General features: G+C 35.5%; 3 protein-coding genes across 4 annotated transcripts; 1 reads left to right on the forward strand and 2 right to left on the reverse strand.

The window, feature by feature from the left end:
* Positions 1–133: 133 nt before the first annotated feature.
* Positions 134–3,301, reverse strand: LOC121729714 (pre-mRNA-splicing factor 38B-like). The gene is made up of 7 exons (XM_042118316.1): positions 3,113–3,301; positions 2,918–3,046; positions 2,675–2,799; positions 1,972–2,107; positions 1,374–1,587; positions 836–1,027; positions 134–405 (listed from the first exon to the last, which is right to left on the reverse strand). The coding sequence occupies exons 1-7, from the start codon at positions 3,126–3,128 to the stop codon at positions 198–200; spliced, it is 1,020 nt and encodes a 339-aa protein (XP_041974250.1). The 5' UTR covers positions 3,129–3,301; the 3' UTR covers positions 134–197.
* A 1,636-nt stretch (positions 3,302–4,937) lies between these two features.
* LOC121729272 (ubiquitin-like protein 5) lies at positions 4,938–6,241 on the reverse strand. Of its 2 annotated transcripts, none has more exons than XM_042117736.1 (3): positions 6,211–6,241; positions 5,836–6,016; positions 4,938–5,041 (listed from the first exon to the last, which is right to left on the reverse strand). In XM_042117736.1, the coding sequence occupies exons 2-3, from the start codon at positions 6,011–6,013 to the stop codon at positions 4,998–5,000; spliced, it is 222 nt and encodes a 73-aa protein (XP_041973670.1). In that variant the 5' UTR covers positions 6,014–6,016; positions 6,211–6,241; the 3' UTR covers positions 4,938–4,997. The 2 variants fall into 2 exon arrangements, with proteins under 2 accessions (XP_041973670.1, XP_041973669.1); XM_042117735.1 differs by lacking the exon at positions 6,211–6,241 and adding an exon at positions 6,135–6,173.
* Positions 6,242–8,703: 2,462 nt separating this feature from the next.
* Positions 8,704–10,495, forward strand: LOC121729586 (putative nuclease HARBI1). Its single transcript, XM_042118144.1, has 5 exons — positions 8,704–8,719; positions 8,825–8,979; positions 9,294–9,575; positions 9,673–9,867; positions 10,421–10,495. The coding sequence occupies exons 1-5, from the start codon at positions 8,704–8,706 to the stop codon at positions 10,493–10,495; spliced, it is 723 nt and encodes a 240-aa protein (XP_041974078.1).
* Positions 10,496–16,707: the final 6,212 nt, after the last annotated feature.

The raw sequence follows: 16,707 nt of genomic DNA on the forward strand, positions 1-16,707 counted from the left end.
ATAAATACCGGAATTAACTTAGCAGTTAGTGTATTTTTAAGCTATACTTAAATCATTACAAAAATATTGAATAATAACCTAATATGTATATACTTTTTGCAGTAATGATATAGCATGCAATCAAACAACCAAATCAAAACATTATTTTTAATCATTTGTCAAATACACAAATTGTAAACAATATGGGAGACAGTCTTTCATCTGTAGCGGCGGTCTCTGGAGCGCGACCTGTGTCGCGGCCTGTCGCGCGACCGTTCGCGGTGACGGTCTCTGGAGCGGGAGCGGTGGCGGTCGCGTCTGTCCCGTTCGCGCTCTCGGTCGCGATCCCTCTCGCGTTCTCTTTCCCGCTCGCGATCTCTGTCTCTGTCGTCGCGGCGCGGTTCGCGCTGTCTGTCTTTTGAATATCTGCAAAATAAGATAGAAAGTTATTGCTAAGTAGACGTGAATAAGCAAATCCGCAGGAACAGCACATTTTTCCCCAAAGAGTAGCTTGTATCCTTCGGCCTTCCCCATGGTTTACTGTATATCTGCATTCCAAAATGTTACATAAAAATCAGTCCAGAAGTTCCTGAGACTAACTCACAGCGTGTTTACACACGGCGCCGCAGCAGCAGCGATTTTCGTCGCCGCCGTCGTTCGTGTGTAAGGGCAAATAGAAACACAAGGATGAGTAATGGAGCGGTACCGTGTGTAAACAGCCTTTCAAAGGAATAAACAACTCTTTAGCTTATTAATATAGACATTGTGATACAATTTGCACATATTTTTTTATTACTAGCTGCAATATTTGCTCAATGCAATATGTATTATCTAAGACTGACTTTGTAAATCTCACCTATCAACTTCCCCATAGTCTCGTCGGTCGCGGTCGTCATGGTCGCGTCTGTCGTTCTCGGCGCGCGACGGGTTATAGTTGCTGACGTTGCCGCCGCCGCCTCCACCACCAACTGCACCACCACCACCACCACCTCTGTTGTAGTTTGCTGCTGGCTTTGCTGCATTACTCTGTCTATTGTGCTCTGCCAACCTGTTTCAATAATTATCTGTTAAATTTTTTATTGAAGACACCAGCACGCTATGCTTATTATGGACACTATTGAAAGGGTTGGTTTCTACAGTAGAAAATACAAAGTGATAGATGGAAAAATATCACATATTTTGTCTACAAAATCTGACAGTATTTCTACTCTCTTTTGCATTTCTGTGGTCATAATATTATGCTAATGCAGTAGTACAAACATATTACAACATCTCAGTTATACTATAATATTTGAAAGTAGGTGACAAATCACTTGTGTTCTTTTTTTATAGTTATACAATCAATTCAACAAAAAAAAACAGCATTAATAATAATTATTGTCGACATTATTTACCTCTGTTCAATTTGCTTTTGTATAGGCACTGGAATCCTTGGAAAGAGTGTACTGAACCAGTCAAGCTTGATCAGCATCTGCCTGACCAATGCCCCTATTGTTGTGGTGCCTCCTCCCCCGGCACGAGGGTCAACCTCCTCCTCATCATCAAGATACTCTTCATACCAGTCAAACAGATCAGCTGGAGGCTGAGTGTAACGAATATACATGAATCCTGAAAAGAATATTACATCATTAATTTGGTAATAACTAATAAGTTAATAATAACGTAACTAACTCAAATAATCAATTAAGAGTAAGCGTCCTGTAAACAATCAAATTTGTTTGACAAACTTATTTGATGAAATTCACATTTTCATAGTAAATTGTTTGACAAACGCTTCAAACAAAGCTGTACACTATCAAATTGTTTTAGAAACACATAAAATTTGACAAATAATTTTGATCAATTACAGGGCGCTGTGACCGATAATTTTTTTATTTGAAGTTAACAAATTGATGTACTTATGTAATTAATACAAAATAATAAATTTATAAGTGTTGCAGTTTTCCATGCAATTAGATGAATAATGACAGTAGTGGGTACATTCATACCTACCAAGTGCCCTTATGTAGGGTGAGTCTGTGTGCTGTAGCAGGCCATTAACCTGTTTCCGTGTGAGCCTCAGCGTGTAGAGCTTGTACAACAGACAGAATGCTGTGGACACAATACCTCCAGCACCTACTCCTCTTACCTAAAACAAATAATTATTTCATACTCTAATACTACCTAAAACAAATAATTATTTCATACTTAAATCACCGGAGCCACTCTGAAACGTCGGTACGAAATCGATAATTTCGATTGCAATTCCTTTATGAAGTGATTCGATATTTCTAAATTATCGATTAATTTTTTAGATAACTTCCCTACTATTGTCAATTATTATGTGTCACGAATATCATCTTAAAACGCACAAACTATAGTAGCATTTTTAGCTGGACCTTCACCAGCCTGAAATTTTTGGCATATTATGAGCTTTGATCCTCTATTACCTTACGTTGTAAATAAAACACATGTGCAAAATTTGAAATTCTAACTCTAAAATATTATTGGCCTGTTTCTGTATCTACTTGACTGATCAGTTTTGAATTTTATAAATTAATACAAAATGTAGGTAGTAGGTTCAGTAGGAGCATTCTATTTTTTATAACATTACTGTGGTACAAAGAGGTATTAAAACCCACAATTACTCATAGAAAAAAAATTACATAGGACACTAAACAACACTAATAGTAGTAATTTGGAATAACATACTCACGCCGCCACACATGCCCGTCTGTCCCGCGGTCTTGCGGCTGCCGCGCTCCCAGGGTTCCAGGTGCTTCACCTGGTAGTAGATCTCGTCCACGACCTCATGGTATGTCTTCAATTTGAACAGATGCACTGAAGATCAAGCAAGACTATTAGGTGTTAAATTAAAAGTTATCGCCTATTAACAAACAAATAACTCAAAACTCATAATCGTCTCCCCTCCTGTGCATTGTTTTGTTTGCTTACCTACCTTTGAAGTAGCTAGAACCTTGGATATTTGCTAATATTAAAGGATTCAAATTCATGGTTTGTTCATTACCCCACAACGGTAACACATTATGCTGCTTGCTCGTTTTGCCCGGCTTTTGTTGGCTGTAATCTGTAAGCAACAGTGATTATTACACATCTTCTAAAATTCACGTTACGGAAATATCACGATACGCACCTTCAACCTCAGACATTCTTACGTTTATATTTTAAACTTAGAATGAAAATTCCACTGTAGAATTGTGTATTTCTAATTGAATTAGGCTGGAATATCAAATACATTAATTGTTAAGGCTGTAAAAACCTGTAAAAACTTAATTACAGAAGACAAAACAACATAACACCCAAATTCCAAGAACGCGGCGACATTTTGTCAATGTTGCCATTTGCCAACAGCAACGACATAGGTAATAAAAAGTAAAGGCAACATGTCCTTGTCTATGGCTCTATACGATAATCGTATCGTATTCGTATCCCTCCTTTCGTAGGCTCTTCCAAATCCAACACTACTGAACCGATTGCAATGCAATTTTGTACACAGTTATTCTAGAGTCTGAAAAAGGACATACGCTACATTTTGATGTGGGAAAATATCTTATTTCCATGAAAATATCGATGAAAATAAATTCGCATTGCGCGTGGCCAGCGCTCATCTCGGGGGTCCTGGGTCCGAGTCCCGCAGGCGGAATAAAAAGTTTTCAATGTGCCTGGGTCTTGGATGTGTATTAAAATAATATTTCAAAAATCTTAAATATATTTTATGTATTTAATTATAAAAAATCCAGAAATATATCGATGCAATGAACATTTTAGTTCTAATACGATTCAACAGATGGCGTTTTATTTTTTACTTCATTGTAACATAGAACTAATCATACTTATTAGTTAGTATGTTTTTGTTTATAGTTTTTAATACGTTAGAATATTATGTTTAATAATATTATCACTTGGTATAATAATAATCAATCTATCTTATCTTATAGAACTCCTACTGCATTTCTAAGGAGTTCGAGTGTACCGTGTTGGCCTATATTCCATCCAGAAAATATATTATCAATGCAATCAACATTTTAATTCTAATATATGAAAACAGATGGCGTTTTATTTTTTACTTCATTATTGTAACAGAACTTATCATACTTACTTTATTATATATTATTGTTTTTATTCATAACTAGCTGTTGCCCGCGACCACGTCCGCGTGGACTTTAGTTTATAGCACGCGGTGTCAACAAAATTTGTGTCAAATATATAAACTTTTTAAATCCCTGGTATGTGGAACCTCTCTTAGGGCCGCGCTACACCGGAATGGCAGCGCTGAAAGTGCTCGCCTCGCCGCTGCCATTCCGGTGTAGCGCGGCCCTTAATTAATCAAAATACCCAAAAACAGCTGTGCAGTGTGATAAATTAGTACAAAATTAACTGAGTACGCTGAGGTAGTAAGTGCTATGTAGTACATACTATGTCAGGGACTGAGTAATAATAATAATATCTATGGACGATTCACACCACGTCAGTCTGGCCCCGTGCTAAGTACCTAAAGGACTTGTGTTACAGGTACCAGACAACGGAAATATATTTAATACTTTTATACTATACATATATTTAAGATTTTTATTATATCATACACATCCAGACCCGGGAACATTGAAAACTTTTTTGTTCCGTCGGCGGGATTCGAACCCGCGACCCCCGGCTTGAGCTACCGACGCGCTCACCACTGAGCCACAGAGGTCGTCAAAAGTAATATATTTTTATTTTAATAAAATCAAGTACTGATAGATTGTTAAGTCTCGCGAGTCATGACAAGCTTTTATTATCATGCAAAATGTATGAATTTTGAGGATTAAAACTTAATAGTTAAAATTTTTAAGGAGAAATTCATTTCTTATTTTTAGACTATTTCAATAAAAGCTTTTTTTTTTCAAAAAGTTTTTTGTTTATTATTATTTAGAACAATGTAAGGAGCTGCTACTGGTAAAATAAAGAAATAAAATGGAGTATTTTTAATAATTTATTTACAAAAAAAGCTTACAAATATTTGTTGATGCCCTCATGTTACCCTATTGATAGTACAGCTCCAAATTCATTCCATCATGGATTTCATCTGAATATGAGTTATGAAAAAATTTTCAACACAATATGTAGCAATTTTGGACAGATTCTTTCTGAGATCCAGTGGTTAACTTACTATAGCGAAAGTAGTCAATCATTTTTGAGCAATCCTTTAAACCAAAAGGAAATATAAATACAAAATATATATAATACCTTTTTTTTAACACAACTTAGTTTTGTAACACCATACTTCTAATACTACTTATATTATTTTAGCTACCTATTATTATTATTGAAAACCATTCAGGTAAAAGAACTTTTCATATTGTTTTTATAACTTTACTGTGGTGAAGCATAATGTATCATTATTTTGTTCAGTGGTACAGACTACAGTTGTAAGGCACTAGGAATTAACTAATGGGTAGTGGATGTGCAGGATGGACAAAAGAAGCACAATTAAAAATAAAATAGTATGTCTGATGTTGCACTGCATTCATACAGTTATGAATGCAGTGCAACATCAGACATACCACTCAACCACTAGAGCACGGAGGCTTATTAAGTATTGGATTATGGCACTCGATCATCAAATAAATGAATTGTTATTGTGTAATAGCTACCACAATCTGAGAATTTCTAAACTATTGAAAGTGTTTTTGATAAATAGGTTCTATATTACATATTATATATAAATCCTTCGATCGGGGATTCTTGGAAATGCTAATGTATTCTATTTTTGTCGCAGTCACCAGTGTCCTTATGGGGTTTGACAGGTTAAGTAGGCTACTTTAATTAAACAGGGTCATCTTATAAATCACGTTTTTATGTGGTTATTAAAAAGGATACAATCCGAAAGTTTAATGTGATCCTTGAAGACGGTGTACCACTTCTTGAGAACAATTTTGTCGTATCTTGTACCAGTTTGTGCCGCTATAAGCTTTTTCAAATCACCCACTGTATCATCAGGATTACATTTTACTCTAACTTTCTTCCCAAGACGATCATTGCATGTGACTTCTAACATTTTCTGGAAAATAAAAACATTTGGCAACTACAAACACAAACATTCATTATGATTTTTAGACGATGGTGTTACTTTTGGTGTAAGAACAACAAGTTAAAATGATTTAAAATATAATTTTCACCTGCGAAATTAAATTTATTTCGCGAAGAGTTGTTTTATTATATTTTAAAATATTATAATTTAAACAAGCGTCTCACTAGCAGGGGCAGCAGGCCTAAAATTTGACACTTATGTTTTGACAGTTGACTTTTTTTTTTTTTTTCATATAATGGCACTTCGGCTATTACCATGGCCAGTGTCGAGTATAATATTATGGCGGGAAAACAATATTCTTTATACAAATTTTTCTATATTATCGTCAGGTCAGTCAGGTCTAAAGTCTAGTCAAAGTCTAAGTATAAAGTCAATACAGTCAAGAAGTCAAGTCGGTCGATTCAGTAAAGTGGTAGGACGCTTTACTGAAACTTTTGATGGAGTTTTGGAGGGAACACAAAAGAGCACGTTTCTGGTTATTACATCACTCTCCCACACTTGTGCACGATAACGAATATTTAATGGTTAATATCCTACCAATATTATATATTAAAAACCCAGATAACATAATTTTAGGAAAATAATATAAAAACACAACATCACTCTTTCACATTCTTTCAAAAACCGACAGTTGACTTAAATTATTTTTTACGTTTTACCAGTGTTGCCAACCACATTACAGAGCTAAGCTGTAGATGTGCTAGAAAAAAAACTGTAGAAAACTGTAAATCTCAAATTGAAAAACAGTAAATCTACAGTTTTATTCCTTATGATTTTTTATTATTTAATTATGGTAACAAATAGAATTTATTTTAGGAAGCCGGAAATTAAAAACTAGAAATAATATCGTGAAGTTTGTTTTACCGACATTATGTCGGTAAAACAAACATCGATAGACCGAGCGATCATGGAGCGATCGATGTCGGTGGGGCTTATTCCATCTTACTAATTTTAGACTTCTGATTGTATCCAAAGAGATATAAACAACGTAACAATTATTGCCCCCTATTCTTCTTTACGCTTAACGCTATCCTAACTTTCTATGACTATCTGCAACTAACGCCATCTATTAAATCGATTGATGACCATTACAGCTCTGTTTCGATTAGAGCTCGAGAGCTCGACAAGGCTTTAAATGAGCGTGGCGAAAAAAGGAAGTAACGCTGTCACCATACAAAAACGCAATTTTTGACAGTTCTCCTTTACCAGCAGCGCCCCCGTCATTTAAAGCCTTGTCGGACTTTATATTAAGTTTAATATCATAAAATAGATGACGCCAGCAAGCTCATAAAAACTGTAGATTTTGAGGCCTAAACTGAAAACTGAAAGGATTCCGGAAAAACTGTAGATCTACAGCTGAAACTGAGGGGTTGGCTACACTGCGTTTTACTCACATATTTTTATACCATAACAACTAAATACAGTGCCGAAATTCGAAACATATTTATATTGATTTACAGTTTACACTCGTACTCTTGTCTCTACTCCCAGTATATAATAAAGTACTCTGTGCTCTACTCTCTTATCTTACTCTCGTTTGTACTTTGTGTATGTTAGTTTCCATAAATGATCACAATTTAGAAGAACCTACCCAAGAACTGTACATGTTTATACTTTATAAAAGTACACAACGTCAAAAGTCCGTCAAGAAAGTGAAGAAATTAAAAAGTGGCAACATCGTAGTGTCATGTCCCTTTTTTCGTAGATCGATTTGAAAGGGATGACACTACGATGCTGCCACCTTAATGGCTGATTTTAATTGGTCGATAGAGCCAGCCGGGCTTGCGGGGTGCGGGAGATTTCTGAAACGCATGCCACAGGGCCCGCATTCGGGGAACCGTTTTCATTAGTCGATAGGGCCCGCATGCGGGGTGCGGGAGATTTCTGGAACGCGTGCCACAGGGCCCGCATTCGGGGAACCGTTTTCATTAGTCAATAGGGCCCGCAGGGCTGGGGAGAACCTCTGTGTTCGTTACGCGGAGTAATTTTGATTGTCTGTGATTTATTGAAGAAGAAACTATTGGCGCCACTGAAGGAGAAGAGAAAAAGATCACACTTAGATATGCGACGGAATTATCAAAACCAAAGCTTAACTCCAAATCGTTAATGCACACATTACATCTGAGAATTTTAAATACTCACTTACGCGCGCGTTTCGCAACGAAAATTACGCCGCGAAATTTCGGCTCTTCATCAGGCATCAGGCGTAAGGGGCTGAACGTAATTTCAGCCACGTAAATTACGCCGGCGTAATTCAGCCATCATTGTATTCGGTTCATTTGGATAAAATTCAACCTTATAAAAAGTATGTAACCATACTACGACCACGGACGTAAAAAAATTTACGTCCGTGACTACGACAGTATATATTAACGGTCGTATGAATAAAAACTTAGCGAAGGTTTACAACAGCTTTATAGGCCTGTTGTAAAATTTAATATGAATAAAGGTTCTATAACAGTGCTCTAACACCTTTTTAAGGTGACAGCTGTCAAAAAATAGCGCGCCTGTTTTAAACCTATTTTAAGAACATTTTAAGCATAATCGATATGAATAAACGTTTGCTAACAGTTGTTTAGGCGCGAAACGTCAAATAGGAGTTCGCAAACTTTAGTGAAGCCTCGGACCTACTTTAAGACCATTTTAAGAGATTGAAAATGGACGCAATATCAAGTATTATCGCGATTTCCAACATTATTGGAATTTCTGAAGGAATTTCTAGCCGCCCTCGTCGACAAAAAGCATATAAAATTAGAATAAATCCATTTGATTTAACAGAGGACGACTTTCGAAAAAAGTATAGATTTACAAAGGAATCAGTACGATACATTGTGTCGTTAGTGTCGGAGGAACTACAAAAAGATAGGCGAGGCGGCGGCATCACACCTGAACTACAAGTTTTAACTGCACTCAGATGTTGGGGTCGTAGAGAGGTAAGTAAAATAAGCATTTGATGACTATAGAAACCAGAGGCGGCAGTCGGCACAAGGCGTGGGCGGTGTGGGCGACCGCCCACGACCTCGCGGCCTAAGAGGTTTTTTAAAGGTTTTACGAGTTCAGATTCTCAAATATTCATAAATGAATTCATTGTTGATACCCAAAGTTTTATAAATAAAACTTTGGGTATCAAAAATTATTTTTCTCAATAAATCCGTTCTTATGCATCACCCATCAGGGGGCCCTTATATCTTGCATCGCCACTGATAGAATCAATTTCATTAGGAAACTAACTGGTGTACTTTTGTAGTTTCAGGATGATTGTGGCGACCTCCATGGCATGGCGCAATCCACGGTGAGCTTGGTGTGCAATAGAGTGGCACGCGCGATTGCTGGCCTTGCTCACCAATTTATTAAAATGCCCAATGGTATTAGAGAGGAAGAGATTATAATGGATCAGTTCAGGGGGATAGCCAATTTCCCTGGCGTTATAGGTGCACTGGACTGCACCCATATTAAACTTAGAAAAATTCCGGGTGATCAAGCCCAGTATTACATAAATAGAAAGGGATTTTATTCCCTGAATGTACAGGTAAGAACATTTTCTAAATTTTATACCTACAGGGAACCTAATAATTTGTCATCACTTTGTTTACCTAGTCATAAATAAAAATGTGTATGCCTTTCAGGCTGTGTGTGATGCGAAACTGCGATTAATGAACGTGGTGGCAAGATGGAGGGGATCCACACATGACAGCAGAATATTTTCCGAGTCCCATCTTAAAACTAGGTTTGACCAAGGACATTTTAGAGGCCGTTTACTTGGTGACTCTGGATATCCTTTGCTGCCATATTTGTTTACCCCCATCTTGAGACCGAACAATGTAAGGGAGAATCGGTACAACAGAGCACATATTAAAACCAGAAACACCATTGAAAGGTGCTTTGGTGTATTAAAACAAAGATTCCAGTGCCTGCTGTTTGGACTAACAGTGTCATTAGAAAATGCGAAAGTGCTAATAGTGGCGCTATCAGTGTTACATAACATTGCTATAAATAGAAACGACGACATTTTAGGTATAAATATTTATTTACTTATTAATAATACACTAGTTTTTGCCAGTGGCTTTGCTCAATATTTATAAAAATACTAGCTGTCCCGGTGAACTTCGTGTCACTTTAAAACCTTCCCTGGACTTCTACGAATATTTTAAGACTAAAATTAGCCCAATCCGTTCAGCCGTTTTCGAGTTTTAGCGCGACTAACACATTTGAAAATCCGACTAACACATTTGAAAATCCCTTTTTATTATAAGATTTCTTAAAGCGAGCGCTTATCACAGCATAAACCTTATTTTCTGAACAATGTTATACAACATAACATTGCTCACCATATTCTGAAAAAGAAATAAAAATAATTAATAATTTTGTTCACAGAAGAAATTGTACCCCCATCTCATGAAGAATGGCAGAATGAGGAATCTACCTCTGAAGAGCATGCAGCAATATTAGGAAATATCCAAACACGACAAGGACGATATGTTTTAAATAGTTTCATTGACAGAAATTTTTCATAGATGTATATTATTTAAATATAATATGACTTTTATTAATTTTAATATTCTTTTTTTAAGTACAACTATGTTTCTCTTTATACAACCATAATAATATAATGATATTAATATGTTGTTTAATAATTAAAAATATCTATATAATTAGCTAGTTTTTCATTTTGTAATATTCGAGCTGAGCTTTAAGTACTTCATATTTTAAATTTAAATTTCTTTTCTTTCTTTCTTCATTTTGAATCAAATAGTTTTTTTTATAAATGCAATTTCTATCTCTGCTATTTCTTCAATTTTTGCTTTCGCAAACTCATGTCCAGATATCTAAAAATTACAAAAATGAGTAAATAGTGAAAATTACTTATGTCAGTTAAATACTACAATCAAAATGTCTTATCAAAAAAATATGTTTTACAGCTGTAGTTTCTTTCTTTTTTTCTTTTCCTTGTTTTTTGGGCTCTTTATCATGTTGGTTAACCTGCAAATAGAAAAAGGTACCTATAAAGTAGTTTGCTCACAAAAGCAAATCTAATTTTCATGTTAATAAATCCATATAACATAAACAAAAAAAAAGAAAAATCTGTTATTAAAAAAGTATTAAAATTATTTAATAATATTTTACTTTTAGTTACCTAATTACATTATGCAACTTACTTGGGGTTCTATTATTATATTACTTGCAACATTATGGGACATTTCTTTATCTGTAGGTGCAGCCTCTGTTATGATGGGATTTAAAAGAACCTGAAATTATCAACAATAATGAGTACATAATTATTTATGGTCCAACAGTTATAAAAGTCTGAACTGCTAAATCTATACCTACTAATCCATTCAAATATTATTACTTAATGCAAAAATAACTCTGTCTGTACGTTTCTTTGGTTTACTATGTTTTGATAAGTACTTACTTCAGTTCCTATTAAATTGTCATTGACAATGTCATCTGCAACTTCTTCAGCTATTGGTGTTGTAGCTACTGGAATATCGAGTACCTGAAACTATTTGTACTGTAAACAATCACGCCCAGATTCCAGAAGCTAGTTTATGTCATGTTGTAAAATTTACTAGCTAGCTAGCACTTATTCAAACGTGTTTCAATAAGAGGTGGTACCATCTCAAGTTAATATTTCTGATTGTTATACATGCTTATAACTTACTACTTAGTACTTTATGCGTAAAGTTGTGTAATAGGGAGCAATGTTGATATGATTTGAAATTTGACACCAATTTTGTTGCCACTGCACGCTATAAACTGAAGTCCACGCGAACGAAGTCACGGGCAACAGCTATCTAATATTACATAAAATTCTTGAGTCACAGTGTTTGTTACGAATGGAGTAATTGAATGGAATAAATTTTAGAATTATGTACTTAACCACCTATTTGAAATGCCATAAAACCTATCATAGTGATGATAAATTATTACCATTTGGTCTAAATCATACACATTTGTGTCTACGACAAACTCATTCGGCAGCCACTGTGTGATATCATCACCATCGCTCTGTGATGTTATTTTTGTTGGTGATGGTGGGCCTCCACCAGTCTTAAATATAGACTTCTTCCTTTCTGCAAGCTCTTTCTTTTTTGAAATTTTTATGTGACTCCACTGTCCTTTTAACTGAGCCACTGTTCTACGTCCTCCCTTGCACAAGGAATTGAAACTGGAAGATAATATCGTTAGATAAATTTTAGATTGAATATTCAATTTTACAGTACTTATACAATAACAATGCTTTAAATTTGGTTCCATCTTCAAACACAATTAACAAATATGAAAGTAAATTGGCAAAATAAGGAGAAATAATTAGTAAAAAAAGAAAGTAGTCAATATACTATTATAATTATGGTTAAGATAAAACCTGTCATGCACAGCAACCCATGCTTTCTTTTTTAGTAAATTTGTATTCGTGTCCGTATTTTTGTTTTCAATTGTGCGCACACGTTCTTTGATAAGTTCTTTTAGTAAATTCTAAGAACAAAACAACACAACTTTAAGTCATAGCTGGTACATGATAGAGACGTAATTATTTTAACTAAACACACATGCCACTGTAACTTAGAAAATGCCTTAATTCTTGGTAGAATTTAGCAAGTAACCTTTGGCAATAAGCGGTTAGCGGCGAAGCTACCTTCTGCGCCAGACGGTGGCATCGTCATAATTTATCATTCAGTCATACTTACTTTATCCTCGTCGAGCCAGTTTTCACTTCGGATGCGTTTTATTTTGTCACTTTGCATTTTTATGAATATGAATAACTATGAATAAATCGAAATTCGAAGGCTATAAATTTTCCGAGATTCCTAGGCGGGCGGCGGTCTCATGTTGCCAATGTCAATATGTCAATTGTCAAAGTCTACTTTGCTCTATGATTTATGAAATCCATAAAGTATTTTTATTTTTTCTACAAAATACTCATTACTTTTGACACATTGAATACAAAACGGGCCCCTTAAATTGGCACACTACCAACATTAGCAAAAAAATTTTTATAAAACGTCATCTAAAGGTATTTTACTTAGCGAAGACTTAGCAAGCGTTTATTCATATGGAGTGTTATAAGACGGTTTTTAACTTTAGTGAACATTTTAGTTAGAAAGCTGTTAAAACGTTCACTAAGATTTTTTTATTCATACCACCGTAAGTCTATGGCCGTGTTCGTCGGCGTATTTTTGGACAATTTTTTTATTGCACATGTCCAAAAGATGTCATGGCAACGCCATAACAAGTTGCTGGTCAAGTCGTAAACAACGTCGTAAATATACGTAAATATTATACATGATTAAAATAATAAAAGCTAAACATAAATACATAAGCCTAAATTGTCTAACAGCCGCACAAATAATTTATTTAACACTATGATAGTGTTTGATTATTTTATTTTGGAAAATATGGATATGGATCACTTGGAAAAAATTAAAAATTTAATTGTTTTTTTTTTATGAAATAAGAGGGCAAACGAGCAAACGGGTCACCCGATGGAAAGCAACTTCCGTCACCCATGGACACTCGTAGCATCAGAAGAGATGCAGGTGCGTTGCCGGCCTTTTAAGAGGGAATAGGGTAACAGGGGAGGGTAGGGATGGGAAGGGAAGGGAATAGGGGAAGGTAGGGAAGGGAATAGGGTAGGGGATTGGGCCTCCGGTAAACTCACTCACTCGGTGAAACACAGCGCAAGCGCTGTTTCACGCCGGTTTTCTGTGAGAGCGTGGTATTTTTCCGGTCGAGCCGGCCCATTCGTGCCGAAGCATGGCTCTCCCACTGGTTTGTTCATTGCAACGCCACCAACAAATTGCAATTGGGTTAAATGTCAAGTCGTAAACAGTTGTCGTTGCCATGGCATGACATGATTTGGACATGCGCAATAGTAGGTTTTGCAGCGAATGCGCTAAAAATTACGCCGACGAACACGGCCTATGACTATAACTATGGGGTGGAAGACATCTTGAGAAATCTTTCGAGCGGTGGGAGCCGCAGAATATTTAAATACAACATAACATCTGCTTTGACAAGATTGCCGCCACCTAGGTTTTTTTTTTTATTAAATAAGGGGGCAAACGAGCAAACGGGTCACTTGATAGTAAGAAACTGCCGTCGCCCATGGACACTCGCAACATCAGAAGAGCTGCAGGTGCGTTGCCGGCCTTTTAAGAGGGAATACGCTCTTTTCTTGAAGGTTTGCAGGTCGTATAGGTCCGGGAATACTGCTGGTGACAGTTCGTTCCAGAGTTTTACAGTGCGCGGCAGAAATGCAGTATGTCATTGATATGCAGTATGAATAGAGTAGGCGATGCCTCGATAGCACACATCCCTGAGGGACACCAGCATCAACAGACTGAGTTTTCGAGCATTCGCCGTCAACTACGACCTTTATGCTTCTGTCTGCTAAAAATCTAGTGAAAAAAACTAGGTGTTTGAAACTTTGTATTTATATATTTTGTTAAACCTCAAACTGTACTGTTCCAAATCGTTCGAATTACGAATGAAATCTTAGGATTTTGAAAAAATATTGTTCATATTCACGACCTCCCACAGGTATGGCATTATCAGACTTCTATTTATGATCATACAGGGAACTGTTAAAAAAAGTTTCAGGGTGGTACAAATAAAAAAAAATATCTCCTTTGCAGTAGTATGGCGGCCATTGGGATTGTCGGAAATGTGGCAACTGGCAACTCGCGTCCCGCAAGCTGTATTCGGAGCATAGACTTAATACTGTTCGGTTCGGAGCGTGTGGAGCGAAGTGGGTGGAGGGGGTAAAGAAAGCGATTGCCACGCTTGCCGCGGCAAAAATATGCAACCAAATAGGCTCAGCTAATAGTAAATCAAACATGTCAATCTTGTTTTGAAATTTTTAGAAATTGGTCTTAATTATTTTTGTATCGTAGACTGCAAAAATAACAGCAGAAATAGGTAGTCAGTATACAAATTTAATGTTTTTCCTAAATCCACTAGGAAATTAGATCAGATATAAATGGATAGCTGCTGTAAAAATGAAAAAGTATGTGATTCGATATAACCTAAAATTGCATTATCAGTCAAGTCAATTTTATTTGAATTGCATTTTATAAAGATATTAATTGAGTATCTAACTATTGTTTTAATGTTGATAAATGATGGATCACCATGGTCTCTCTCTCTGGACAAAACTTGCAGTGATAGTTTCATAGAATATTTCATTTAAATCCAAAGTACCTATCAGATGGAAGAAATAGTGACTCACAAATGACGATAAACCAGATACTACTTCTGGTTTAAGTGATCTTTTAGAAGCTGGAGATAGTGTATTGAATGAAAAAGGTTTTTCAAGTTAGCAGTTAAGTTAAGTTTTAGATGAAAGGAGTAAAAAAGTTAAAATTATTATGCCCCCATTTTGAGCAAAATAAAACGAGTACTCTAAAGAGGAAACCGAAAGGACTTATGATATTGCTCGAGTAAGAATCCATAGTGAAAGCAATGATATTCTATGTTACTATTTTAGAAACTCATTGATTGAAAGTGTACCTAACTCAGAAACATGAAGAATAGACTCCGATTTTCTTCAAGAGAATTAATGTTGTAAAAAATAAATAAAAACAAGATTTTTAAAAACATTACATTTTTTTTCAAGTATAAAGTATTGCTCGTATTTTTGTTACTGATTAAAGCAGCAGCTGGTTATAAACGCAGAGCTGCATTTTACTCCAACAACAACCCGATGGCCGATCATTATTATCTATCTGTAAGAATGAATAAAAATGTTTAGACTTGCTTTATCCAAATGTTTAGTTACGTTTTTTGGTTGGTTGAGTACTTACGTTTGAACTTGTTTCATAGGGTGTTAAAGTCACCGATGTTCGGCGAATTATATTGGCTCGTATTAAATAACATTGCCATTAGTTCTTAGCTCTTCTACATCCCTTACATGTCCTGCTAACACCAATTTATTTCCTTTTAGCATAGATAGCCTTGAAACTTATTGGGTGTTTTACACACTCAAAACCAGTTTTTTTATAATTATATTCATTTTCCACAAGTAGTTTTCAACTAAATATAACCCAAATACCATTAATTATTGCTTTATATATATTTTATTTGCTTTAATATTTATAAAATAAAAAAACTCTTGTTGTTTATTTTTTGACACATGCCCCTAAAACTTCTTTTAAAATATGTCACTACTGACGTGCACGTTCCTAATAGGCCTCTTGCATAGACATAATATAATATAGTCGTAGCATTATAGGTTTATGGCCTCTTGGATATCGTTGCTAAGCTACGGCAACGCCGTGGGTCGATTGACGGCGGAAACTCACGGGCGCTTGTCTCATATGATTCTCATACAAGTCACTGCACTCTTCTGGTAATTGTTTATATTTTTAGCCAATGAGTTTCTAAAATACTTAGTAACATAGAATATCATTGTTTTTAGCACAATAAAAAGTAATGAGCCAAATTATTATTGATTGTGGACTTCATAATATTTCCGCAGACTATTTCCGCGGAAAATCAGTACTTATCGAAAGCTATATTTACTTAAATATACACGATCATGAAATATTCTTTGAAATTCATTGAATATGCTTTTTTACTTTGTATTTATTTATTTGTAAGATCATCTTCTTAGTTATTACTTATTACTAAAAACAGGTTGTTTACCTAATTAAAAATTATAG

The sequence above is a fragment of the Aricia agestis genome, chromosome 8, assembly GCF_905147365.1.
Source record: "Aricia agestis chromosome 8, ilAriAges1.1, whole genome shotgun sequence".
Taxonomy (NCBI): Eukaryota; Metazoa; Arthropoda; class Insecta; order Lepidoptera; family Lycaenidae; genus Aricia; species Aricia agestis.

What these genes read in the sequence shown, in the direction of transcription:
- LOC121729272 (XM_042117736.1), bottom strand. Translation starts at nt 6,013, where the DNA reads ATGTTAGAAGTCACATGCAATGATCGTCTTGGGAAGAAAGTTAGAGTA. An exon ending in TCACATTAAACTTTCGGATT is followed by an intron (nt 5,042 to 5,835) that starts GTATCCTTTTTA and finishes ACTCATATTCAG; the next exon opens with ATGAAATCCATGATGGAATG.
- LOC121729586 (XM_042118144.1), top strand. An exon ending in GATGTTGGGGTCGTAGAGAG is followed by an intron (nt 8,980 to 9,293) that starts GTAAGTAAAATA and finishes GTACTTTTGTAG; the next exon opens with TTTCAGGATGATTGTGGCGA. An exon ending in TTTATTCCCTGAATGTACAG is followed by an intron (nt 9,576 to 9,672) that starts GTAAGAACATTT and finishes TATGCCTTTCAG; the next exon opens with GCTGTGTGTGATGCGAAACT.
- LOC121729714 (XM_042118316.1), bottom strand. An exon ending in ACCCTACATAAGGGCACTTG is followed by an intron (nt 1,588 to 1,971) that starts GTAGGTATGAAT and finishes TATTCTTTTCAG; the next exon opens with GATTCATGTATATTCGTTAC. An exon ending in CAAAAGCAAATTGAACAGAG is followed by an intron (nt 1,028 to 1,373) that starts GTAAATAATGTC and finishes TTATTGAAACAG; the next exon opens with GTTGGCAGAGCACAATAGAC.